The sequence below is a fragment of the Harpia harpyja genome, chromosome 12 (assembly GCF_026419915.1).
Source record: "Harpia harpyja isolate bHarHar1 chromosome 12, bHarHar1 primary haplotype, whole genome shotgun sequence".
In the NCBI taxonomy this organism is placed as follows: Eukaryota; Metazoa; Chordata; class Aves; order Accipitriformes; family Accipitridae; genus Harpia; species Harpia harpyja.
This window is the reverse complement of record NC_068951.1, coordinates 40,577,261-40,589,416: the sequence shown is the minus strand read 5'-3', so window position 1 is coordinate 40,589,416 and position 12,156 is coordinate 40,577,261. Positions and strand designations below refer to the sequence as shown.

The 12,156-nt window shown below is 39.5% G+C and overlaps 1 protein-coding gene across 5 annotated transcripts in view; it reads right to left on the bottom strand.

Moving 5' to 3' along the window:
• Window positions 1-11,873, bottom strand: part of ZBBX (zinc finger B-box domain containing) — a 28,424-nt gene extending 16,551 nt beyond the window's left edge. For 3 of the 5 annotated variants that reach the window (XM_052804584.1, XM_052804588.1, XM_052804589.1), the window contains exons 1-7: window positions 9,042-9,752; window positions 6,564-6,629; window positions 5,749-5,836; window positions 5,059-5,172; window positions 3,399-3,492; window positions 987-1,035; window positions 728-837 (exon numbers count right to left, since the gene is read on the bottom strand). In XM_052804584.1, the coding sequence (XP_052660544.1) occupies window positions 728-837; window positions 987-1,035; window positions 3,399-3,492; window positions 5,059-5,172; window positions 5,749-5,816 (435 nt within the window). In that variant the 5' untranslated portion in view covers window positions 5,817-5,836; window positions 6,564-6,629; window positions 9,042-9,752. Of the gene's footprint in view, window positions 1-727; window positions 838-986; window positions 1,036-3,398; window positions 3,493-5,058; window positions 5,173-5,748; window positions 5,874-6,563; window positions 6,630-9,041; window positions 9,753-11,776 lie in introns of those variants that run through there. The other 2 variants (XM_052804587.1, XM_052804585.1) reach the window with 2 other exon arrangements.
• Between the last annotated feature and the right edge of the window lie 283 nt (window positions 11,874-12,156).

The window sequence follows — 12,156 nt, the reverse complement described above, 5'->3', positions numbered from 1 at the left end:
CACAGCGAGAAATCCTAGAATTAAAGTGGATATCACCAACATATTTTGGGAAACAGATGAGAAAAACTATTACTATGATTTCAATTCCAGAAAGGTAAGATATTTAAATAAAGCAGGATCAAATTAATCTCAAATATTTAAGCAATTTTTTCCTCTTTTTAAGTTGCTGCACATCTAATAGTCAATATGGCACCTCAAGCTGACCATCTTAAAGAAGTCTTATTTTTCCCAGCAGAACAAACTGCAAAAAAAAGATATTCAAAAATCTTCAATTCACAAGAAAAACTAAGGCTAAAAGTTCAAATGAGCTCTTCGACTTTATCATTTCAAAGCAGCAGCAATACTTCCATCAAAATGATTCCTTTTTACGGAAGGGCCGGTGGCAGCTAGTATGACGACTTCCACAGACTACCATAATGCAACTGCATTGTACAGAAAAGCTAACATACAAAAAGCCAACGTGTAATATTTAGACCTGCACCTGTGTTTTAGGCATGCACATATGTATTTCCATACATAGATCTATTCATGAAGGAGCCTGGAAGTGAATTCCAGGTCAGATAGCTTGTCTGTGCAGACCACACACAGGTTACAGCCTGGAAAAACCCAAGGTAATTAATTTTACAGTGTATTACACTTTATAATATGTCTAGATACTGCCACAAAGTTACTATATATACACATTATATTCTGTTGCTATAGAGTAATTTTTAAACCATTTACTTACCAGCAGCACGCTCTTAATTTCACACAGTCCACATGCTATCCCCTTCACTTCAGATTTTTCATGAGCTACAGCATTTGCCATTTCATGCTGAAATGGTTCTTTCACTGGCTCTGAAAAGAAAAAAAAAGAAAAAAAACCAACCCAAAAAACAGTACTCCAGTCTCTGATTTCTTTATTGCTTAATTGCAGCAACCTCCAAAAAACAGATACTCTACCAGAAGTTTGTGAGTTTTTATTCAGTTAAAAAAGGTGTGTTTACCTTGAATCTGTTCCTTAAGTATTTGCAACTTCACTTTTCCTGAAGAAACCTAAATGGAAGAATATTTTTTATATATATATATATATAGAGTGCTAATGAAAATGAATAAAAGTGTAACTTCTAGAGAATTAATATGTTACTCTTTCTAGGAAAACAGCTAAGTAGGTATTTAAAGAGAAAACTCCATGTTTTGCTTATGACAGCCATTAAGTCTATGACCAGTTTCCCTCCCCATTCATCAAATGACATAGTCCTCGTTTGCCCAGCCAGGTACACAGCAAGTGTTTGCCACAAGCATAGACCTGCAGAACTTTCATAACCATAGTGACTTAAGCTCAAACGTCCACCAGTGAAGTCTACTGCACATATAATCCGCACATTTATCTACCTATAGTTTGTTGCAGTGGGAAGGTGTTAGTTTGCTTTCCTTCTGCTTCTTATTACCCTTCCATGATTTAGCACTCCAGTAACTAATAATTTTCAGCATTTTTGCTCCTCAGTTTTTCCCTACAAACAGAGTCCACACTGCATCCTCACCTCCCCCCCTCCACCTTATGCATCTGCAGGCATTTTAATTTTGCCCTTTTGAAAATTCTGCCCCACGCATCTTCTCCTTAGCCATCACAGCTGAAATCTGAAGTCTTTGAAGTAGTAACATCTCCGAGTTACTTGTCTCAGAGAAAGGGAAAGGGAAAAAGAAAGAGGTGGGTTAAAGAAAACCTTTTCATTCTGATCCTCTCTTCTACTCACAGGCAAGTAGGCAATTTTATTGAAATTGAGCATGTTGGCTGAGAAGACCTTCACACCAAACTGCTGCTGCTTCAAAAGACTTCAAATAGCAACTGCGACGGCTTAGTCTGAAGTTGTCATTGTCTGTTTTTCTCTTCAGACTTGTATCAGCTTTATTTTAGCCAGTTTCAAATCGTGTCTCTTAATTAACAGCTTTCATCTCAACACAGCATACATAGCATGGCTTCCAGAAAAAAAAAAAAAAAAAAGAAAAAAAAAAAAGAGAAAACTCTTTTTATGTCCCACTCAATCCAATTTGTGTGCCTCTCCAGACACATCAATGTCTGCTAAAGGAAAGAGGAAGTATCTCTAAGTTGAATTAGTTTGGATTTGGGGATCCCCTACAGATTTTTCGTACTAATTCATGGAACAAGTAAAGAACATAAGCTCTGTTATCACAATTGGTATTTTAACAGCACTCGTGAACGTTATTTGATGACGGATACACCTAATGCTTGTTTCTATGATGTATAAAGCCTCAAGGACAAGAGCCTAAGCTATTAAAATGATGAATTTATTTCACCAGAGAATTAAGTATTAAGACTAGGTTATTACAGTTGGAAGTGATAACACTCCCTACAAGGTCCAGTCTTCAGCTACTTACACATTTGACCACTTTTTAACATTCCCATACGTCTGCCTTATCCTTAGTATTTTTTGAGAGTTTGAGCAAAACTGCCCTAGCCATTTCCAAAAGGAAATAAGGGGAAAATACCCCATTGAGTACATATTAAAAAGAAAAAAAAAAATTTCAGTGATTTAGCAGGAAAGTTCTACATCCCTCCTTTTAGGTCTGAGCAAGGACAACATAGAACAAGAGTCAATTGATAAACCTAATCCACATTTTAAAACACTCAGAAGCATTCAGCCTCAGTCCAAGAGAACAGACTGAGTCCAGTCCTTGTTCAAGAGAATACTTCAAAGGTCTGTTTAACCCACACTTGACCAACTACCATCAGTCCTCAGGGGATGAATGTAAGACATTTCCAGCTACTGTGGGCCAAGTGGCAACTTGGGTTCTCAGTCTCCTTCTGTACTTACTGAAAGAAATCCAGAAGCATCATAATAAAGATTACAGGACATGCAGAAGGGGGGGGGAAACAAACTACAGAGTCATATGCGAATTCTACTGTGAATGCAGATGCAATTACACAGCGACTGAGTTAAAGAAAAAAACTTTAACTGTAGTATATTTTAATGTTGTGTGCCTTTCTCATCGCTTTTATCTGTGAAGATAGAGAACTTGTACTCAAAACTTCACGTGAAGCCTTGTATTTCAGATTCATAATGGACATCAGACATTTGAAGGACAGGCTCCTGATGACTTCCATCACTAACAAAATAGACTCTTACAATATTAAATCTGTGGAAGCAATGATAATTTGCTATCTATTGCAATTAAAAAAAACAACAGATCGCCAAACAGAACTTGATGTTCCTCCAGCTCAAAGGGAACCATAAGCTTGGCATGGAAAAATAAAAAAATCAGAAATTTTACTCAGAAGGTGCTTAACCTTTTATTTTTACAGTATTTAAAATGCCCATGTCTGTAGCATAAATCTAGTTCTAAATCTAGTTTTGTTTTAAATATCTTTACGTGCAAATATACTGATAGTTTACTACCTTATTATTGTTTTCTTTGCTTTGTGACAAAACTGGGGCTTGGATGGTCATTCGTCCTGCCTGTCCAGATTTCCAATGATAAGCACTTGATTTCCTATGAACCAAGAGCAAGAAAGAACTTAGAAATTATGTCTTCTGTAAGCAAAAGAAGCATAAAAGTTTTCCTTCAGGTTTTTAAATAAGAACAGAGCATCACAAAAATAAAATACTTGTCTACAGGATTATCAATTCCCCAAAACCCAGATACCTCCCCTCCATTGAAACCTGCTTCATGTCTACTTTAATAGTAGTAAATACATCAAATGTATAAGAAAGTACTTGTTTTTAGACCATCAAATTGGTCTAAGTTTTTAAATGCAAGAAAATCCCATCAATTCTCTAAGGTTGGTTTTAGAAGAATAAAAATGTAACAGAAGTACGCTTTAGATAAGTCCTCATTGTCCCAATTTACTCTAGGGCATTTGTCCAGCACAGCTAAAATGCAGCATCTTTTAATAAGCCAGGAACACATACCTACAATTAAGATTTCAGCGAATATCAGTTTAGATATTGACTATGTGATGAACATGGAAAACAGTGGGGAAGAATTTAAGACTAAGGGAGATTAAACTGTGATTTTCAGCTTTAGCACACTGCATATATTTATAACACTATTGCATAATATTTAGCAAGTATTCAAATGACTGATCTATTTCATTTTACAGAAAACCAAGCATAGAGCAAAACAAACTAAAGTATACAAAACAAGGGGTAAGAAAAACATGTAGGAGGGAAGAGGCATGATCTTCCCACCAGTGGTGCAAGTGCCAATGATTTCTGTCATTTGAATTCACCACAACACCACTATCAGGGTTTGCAGGTACAAGGCCATGAGAACAATACAAGAACAACTGCATGAGAACAATACGGTGGAAAAGTGCCATGCATTATGTGGAAAACATTGCCTCAAAAGCTCAAGCAGAAGTTTACAGAGCTGCAAACAGCAGGCTCTTAGCATTACCAACACTAAGGCACCGAGGTATCTAAGGCACTTGTATCTCCAGTGACAAAGTATGTCAGGCAGAAATACAAAGAAAGGGAAACAGATGTTGCAGAGATTTGCTAACAGAGTGAGTCAGTAACAGAGCTGAGAGATTTAAACTGCCACCCTAGCACTTGCTTCATTACATTATGCTTACTTTCCAAGCCGTGTTTTCCATCATACAGAAAATGTTTTTCTGAGAAGCTACACAGATGCATGCAAAACAGGATCAAAGCAATACTAAGAACAGCATCCTCTTTAGAAACTTCAGAAATAAGACTGAAATAGTGCAGGAGAAACTACTTTCTGTCTCCTGCTTTAAAACTAAAGTGACAAATCCAGTCAGACAGGGCAAAAAGAGAGAAGAGGGAATAAATGAGGAAAAGGGATCTCGGTCACTGAAGGAATATCCCTGTCAGGAAGGATTTGTTCATTTACTCCTAAATAAATAAATAAATAAATAATTCCTGCCACACAGGAGTTTAAGAAGAAGAAAGTCATAGGGTAGCAAGGAAAGATTGAAGAGAGTAAACACTATTGTGAATTCCAAACTCTGCAAGAGATCCCATCTAGGGCAGGGGGACGTGTGGAGGGAACATCTCATTGGATTCCTTTTTTTGAAACAGAAGTTTAACCTACTTTCTCTCTTCTTTTTCTCTGCTCATGTTTGACTGTAGTTGCCTTAATTTCTTCTCCATCTCTTTGGTTTCTGTTTCTAACTGCACTTTCTCCAACTGCAATTCTCTGACAGTTCTGGAAGAGTTAAAGGAGTAAAATATTCATTCGAAATTACATGAAAGACAGTAAGGTATCTGAATAAGTTTAAAGCAGCAAGAAAAAAAAAGTTGAAAAATTCATCATTTAAGGCATGTCACCCTTCTATCTCCCAGCAAGACTGAAAACAGTTCTGGAAAATTTAGGGCAGGGCAGGTGCAAACTCCTTGGACCCAAGAATACCTCATTACAGAGGGATATGCTGACAGTGGTATGGCTACTCCAATATAAGCTTTACAGTGGCCAACATAAAACTGATACAATTGTGTCTGCATTAAAACAAACTATCCCAGTGAATTCTTTAGTATTGTTTGTTTACAAAGTATATATGTTAGATATACAGAGTTATAAGACCTGTACCTTACTCAGAAAGTAGATTAAAGCCTAAGAAAAGAAAGGCTTAAGGATAAAAGTGTAGGGAAAATACTAGAAAAGAAACACATCATGATTCTTCTTGCTCTTACACAAATAAGCTCTTCTACTTAATGTTGCATTGAAACTTATTAAAAATGATGAAAAAAACATCTCTATCACAATCAGATAAAATGCACTCACTTTGCTTTTAATCTCACCGAGGTTCCAGTTTTTGAGCCTGGGAGCATTACAAAATTATTGATGTTCATGATACCCAGTATAATCTCTTCTAAAAAAGAGAATTTCAGTGATCTACAGTTAGCAACCTGTTGAAATGGGAATTCAATTGAAATTAAAACAGTAAAAACTTGTGACAAATACAAAAATGTTAGTGTATAGAAGGAGACAAATGGAGCACAGAACTTCTTTATATGAAGTGCCAATAAAATCCTACAGCAACTCTAAATTAAATTTAACTGAAAGAAAAACTTTTTATTACATTCATGATACCAGGGGAAAGGATTACTTGTCTGTTTCATTTGGGCAATTCCCTAAAGTTCAATGAAAGCAGTTTAATATTAAATAAAACACAGCTTTCTTGAACCAGACCCATAGACAGCACAGAGAAGCAGAAAATTGTATGAATGGCTATGAAGTCAAACCATCTCAACTGATTTGGAGAGATAAATGCCTTCTGTCATATACAAATTGATACAAAAGAATACAATAACTCACAGAACAGAGTTATTCCCTACTCTCAAAACTTCAAGCCAGTGGTATTTTAAAGGCAATATTCCAACAAACAAGTTCATACAGCACAGAGGCCAAACTGAAGCTTAACATCCATACCCTCCCTGCGTTAGAATGTTTGCAGTGTAACTAGTACAGGCTAAGCAGGCTGCTGGAAGAAACGTGCCAACACTCGATTTCAAGCACAGTGCCAAAACTGAACATTTACTTGTGCTGCTGGGATACATATGGAAAAGGAAAAAAACCTTTATAGTCCAGAGACTTACAGCTGACAGGATGTTTGGAAACAGTTCTTCAACTGTTGGCTATCAGATTCCAGCTGAAAGCAGGACCTAATTGAAATGATGTGGAGAAGCTTAGTACTTTAAGTACATCAAACGTATAACTGAGCTCAAGAGCAAAAGCTCAGCTGCCTGTTTGCACATAAACCTGAAAATGACCATTAATACAGTTAAAATGTGTCCAAATAATACGTCAGTCCACGAGGCAAAACGCCTGTCAATGGAACATTACAAACAGTTAAAACATCTGGTGCCACAGAACCTAAAAGCAATGACATTTCAGTGCTGACAGAAATGCTGTGCTGACAGTGCACAAAACATGTTCTTACCATGCCAGAAAAACCAAGCACTCAATTCTTCCTTATCGTTTTGAAACAATTATTCTTTTATCACATTCTAAGATAAAACAAGATTCTATTAAGTTTAAATAGAAAAAGGTTCTTCTATTGGCGAGCGTGTGCTAACAGGACTAGCGCATCTAGACAGGCAGGGATAACACGCTGGTTTTGATGTAGCCCAAATTCTACATAATAGTAAAAATGGAGGTAAACGACAGAAGCCAACATACCAAGCTCAAGGAAGGAAAGTAGTTAACTCATATAAATGATTTTTTTTTTTTATAAACTTTTAACATATTCCAGTGAAAGCAAATATTTAAAGAGGTAACTTAAAAGTTGTGACAGTATCATCTGCAAAGTTTCAGGAATACAGTAATACTGGGTGGGAAAAAAAGCATCAAGTTACCTATAACAGGGTATATAGATAGACAGGAGGAGATCAAAAACCTGAATTGTTCTGAAAAAATACATGAATTCATTTAACAGCTATTAGACCATAAACCTAATTTTTTTATAAGAACAGCTGTTAAACACTGAGACTGTAACATTCAAAGTTAAACATACCCTATTTGGGGAAATATGCACACTTAGCTTGTAAGGCATCCTTCAGTACCCATGAGATGGGCTGTCAGGACTGCCAGGGACATCCACCAAAGGCAAGGACTAATATGGCAAACCCGAACTCCTCAGAAACAAACTCCGTACTTGGAAACAGACTTGTAATTTAAATACAGACAAGAGTTTTCTTTTTCTGTGTGCTTTTTGTTTAATGAATCCCTTTTCTCTTTCTAATACGGAAGACAATTTTCCAGTGAGGCAAACAGTAAAGCAACTCATCAACATAAATAAATCAAGCATTAATTATCCACAGCCTTTCTGCCTGCTCTTCTACGCACACTAGTACTCAAATTTCATCATTCCAGCTGATCCCTCAGTGCTGCTAATGGATATACAGTGCAACCGAACAAAACAAAAACTGGTGTTTCTGCTAAATGAAATTTAAGTCAACTTAATTTTAAAGCCTGCATAGCTAAATGAACATGAATTCCATATACCCTGTATCTCCACTTAGCTTAAATTTCTTCCTAATCAATTTAAAGATAGCTTTATAACTTAAAGACAGCTGAAGAGGGGTGCAGTTTATTTCAGACAACGGGAGTTTAACTAGAACAGACTAAACTCCAACAGCTTTCTCACATCAATAAACCCATAAAATCCAAAGGGATACTACCGTATATGTAATAGCTCACATCCAATTATCATAACCATGAGCATGGATTTCATGCTAGGCTGAGTCCTATCCACTTGCCAATAATTCAAACCAAACTATTTCCTTTGAAGAAGAATTCTTAGTGTAACAAAGAATTGGTCTAGCATTGCTCTCCACCCATTTACTGTTAATTATATCAATTGACACTCTGAGTCTTCTGGTCCTTCCAAACAATGCCATTTATCATTTCATTAGTTAGTAATTAAAAAAAAAAAAAGTCGCATTAAAAAAAAAAAACAGACAAACTTTGATTGCCTTGTAAACAGCTAGTCTAAATCCAGCAGTCAGGTATGCTAATGTCTCTTGGGATAAACTCATATTCCCCATGCCCCAATATCTGTGACATCAACCATTTCAAAATTTATTTTCTATTTTTAAACAAATTATCCATTTCTGTGTTTAATGCCATACAACATGTATAAAGTAAGATCACGAAAACCAAATTAAAACAGCTAAATAATACTTTCCCTAAATTATTTTCCCCACACTTAGAAATTTTGTCACACGTTGGAAGGATGTAGTCTCACTGATTCAGCAAAGTCAACACCTATTTCTACCAGTTGTGCATCTTCACTGTTTAACCAAAAACTACGATGTCAACTACATTTTAAGTAACTTCAGACACAAAAGACACTAGCAGAATGGCTCTCTCCAAGCAGTCTACTAAAAAAAAAAAAAATCAAATCACATTACCAAGTATTTTTTATGAGATAAATGCCTTAGCATCCACATTATACAGCTACAGTAACTACCCTGTGAACTTCTGCAGAAGCATTGCCCAGAAGCAAGCAGAGCAAGTGAAGGAGCAGGTGGGGATAAGAACAGGTGAATAAATGGAGCAAAGTCAGTACTTGCCTTTAATGCTTCTATCAAACTCTAGTCTCTGCTAAGCAACGCTTATAGATTTCAGTCAGTCCAGACGACAGCTCCAGGAATAATGCACAAGGGCAGACAAAAAAAGGGAATTAAAAAAGCCCTGCTGTCAAAGCAGCGGGCTTTTCTTGTTTGTTTCGTTACCGATGGCTCTGTTTTTCAAGACGACTGACGAAAGGTAGGAAGGACAGGGAAGAAGGAAACTGCCTAGAACTGTAACCCAAAACCAGAAAGCCGTGAGGGAGGGCAGGAAGATTTACATTTAAGAGAAAAGTGTAGAGAAGGAATACAAATTCAAACTGTGAGGGTAGGCGGCGGGGGGCACTCCCAGGCAGAATCAGGGGCCGCCTGCACCTGCCCCCAAATATTCTCTCAGCCCTTCGGCACCGGCAACTGCCGGGGAGGGACGCGCTTGCTTCGGGCGGGAACCTTCGCCCCTGAGGAGAACTCCCCACGGCGGGGCCGCCCCCTCCCCGCCAACAGGCTCGGGCTTCCGCCCCCGCGTCCCACCGCACCTAACGTCCCCCCTGGCCGCCGCCTGGGGCTCTCCCTGCGGCTCACCCCTCCGCGGGCGAACCGGTGCTGTACCGCTCCCGGTCCGGTACGCTCCCGGCCCCGCTTCCCCTCAGCGCTGCCGCCGCCGCCGCCGCTTCCCGCCCCGCGGTGCGCCGTTGCCATGGCAGCGGCGGCCGCGCGGCCCGCGTGAGGAGAAGGAGAGTCCATTTGAGGCTGTGGGGGTGGGCGGGATGTGGGGAGAGACTACTCCGTGCGGCGGGGGGGGGGGTTGTGCTCAGCAGGGGCGGTCAGTCGGGCCCCGGCTCCTGTGGAGGTGCCTGTGAGGCCACGTTCGTATTGAGCTAAATTCAAACCCCCAGGCCAGCACCGGCTCCTGTGAGCTACGTCTCTCGGTTGTCCAAGGGCTGCCCTGCAGGCCCCGTTCCCGCCAGAAGTTTCCATGCGTGGCCCAAGAGCTCCGCGCTCCAGCCGTCGCTGAAGAGGAGCGAAGCCAGGCCCCCGGCTCCCTCTGGCTGAATTTTTCCCTCGCTGGCTTTAAAGCTGACCCTCAAAGCCCCTTTGCGTCAAGTAGACGCGGTGCTGCCGCCGCCACGCACACCATCGACAGCCGTGGGGCCCGCAAGGCGAGAGCGAGGCCCTCCGAAAATCCTGAGAGACCGTGACGCCTTCACAGCGCTTCTGTCCCCTGACTTCTAAGTTTTCAGGATGTACTTTCCTCACGGTTGTTTTCCCCCACGATAAGCGCAAAGGCTTTTCTACAGCGAAAACAAAAATACGTGGCTGGTGTTTTCACGCTACTGCACGGGGTAACGCCTGTATGAACTGCGTGGGAGGGGATGCCCTGGAAAGCATGGCAATGGGGGAATCGCCTCAAATTGTACTGACTGTCCTCCCATAGCCGCTGAATTAGAGCTGGCTTGGATCCACCTTTCGGTAGATAAACCCAATTGGTACATGGCTGTGCTGCAAAAGGAAGCCGCGTCCTCTCCCCAGCACCCATACTGCTTCTGCTGCAAGTCTTCCCATCACGTTTCAACCTTTATTCCCAAAGCCACTGCAAAACACGCCTCTGTTTAGCTTTGTGTCTGGGCTCTTCTGTGTTTTCATTTTAACTTACTATTTATTCAGAACTTCATCTCTGGAGGAACCAATATACTCTTCCTGCTGATTCAGTGCCATGCTTTAAGCAGTTAAATCTAAATCAACCTAGCTGAGTGCAAGGAGGCTTGGAATAGCTTTTCATACAAGTTATCCCATTATCCACCGCTAATGCTAACCTTTAGTTAGTGCTCAGGACCCAGAGAGCTATAGGGCTTCCTTGTGACATTTAATTTTTCAGAAAAGCCCTATCTATGCCCATCCTGTAGATAAGTGCTGTTGTAGATCTGTGCATCACTTCTTGGCTATTCCAGACCAGGTATTTATGTATCTGCCAATAAGCAATAATTCCCATGCCATTCCCTCAAAGGATACCTAGAGTGCATGGCAAGATAATTTTTTAATCAATCATATTTTTTCAGTTTATTTGCTTCGAGTCTAGCCCTTCCAGTTTTGGTGGCTAGACCATTATTTATAATTGATGCTCCTTTAGGGGAAAAAACAGTCTTTACAGAAAAGCTGGCATTTCAGGAAAAAGCACTCTGTTTAACATCCAAGCCAAGCATTAATAAGTGCAAACTATTATCTGTTTGAAATTTATGCACTCTAAGCTGTATTTCATTTGGAAAATTTGCATTTGTCCCATATGTATTCAAGCTAGGAGGCACAAAATAACTTACACTGGCTTTCTTGACTATATAATCTGTCTGGCAGTAATTTTCCTTCATCATCCTGGTTACAGTACAGTTTTCAAGATTTTACCCTGACAGGCAATTTTTGTGTTGAGAGCCTGTGGAAGCACATATGGATTTTTTGATCTTGAGAAGGAACCGTAGTTTGCATAATGTCTATCAATTTCAAAACATGTCCTAATGCTCTCTTCTTTGAAACAAATTTGGAGTTGTTTTCTGTTTGACCAAAAATGTTTTGGTGAAAATACAGAAGTAAGTTATTATCTGTGTTAACAAAATAATTCCAAAGACCATGCAAACTGGAGCCAGCTTAGGCTCTCTTACCTAGCAGTAAAAGAGTACTTCAGAATAAAAAGTGACATCGGCATCAGGAAAAAATTTACTTTTAGAAGATGGTTACATAAACCTCACCTTTAAAAATGACCGGTAGCTGAATACAGAGGAGGCTATACCATCCTAAACCCCGGTGTCTGCATCTTTCTGTCCTGTCTTTGTTGTGACAGAGCAGAGCAGTGTGCACAGTGTAACTGTGCCATTAGCGACAGCCCATGTGTATTCTGGACCTTATCTGGACCGCTGTTTTGTAGCATTTAAACATGTTCTTTCCTGTAGGAAAACCATGTTGTTAGTAGCCATGTAAATACAGTTCTTCATATCACATATTCTATAATAATGCCATACTGAAAGGCATTGTACATGGGATACTTACCTGTTATCTTTAAAGAATGTAAAAGTAATACATTATTCTAGATAAATTATGTCCCAATCATTGTTACAATACTGAAGACTAC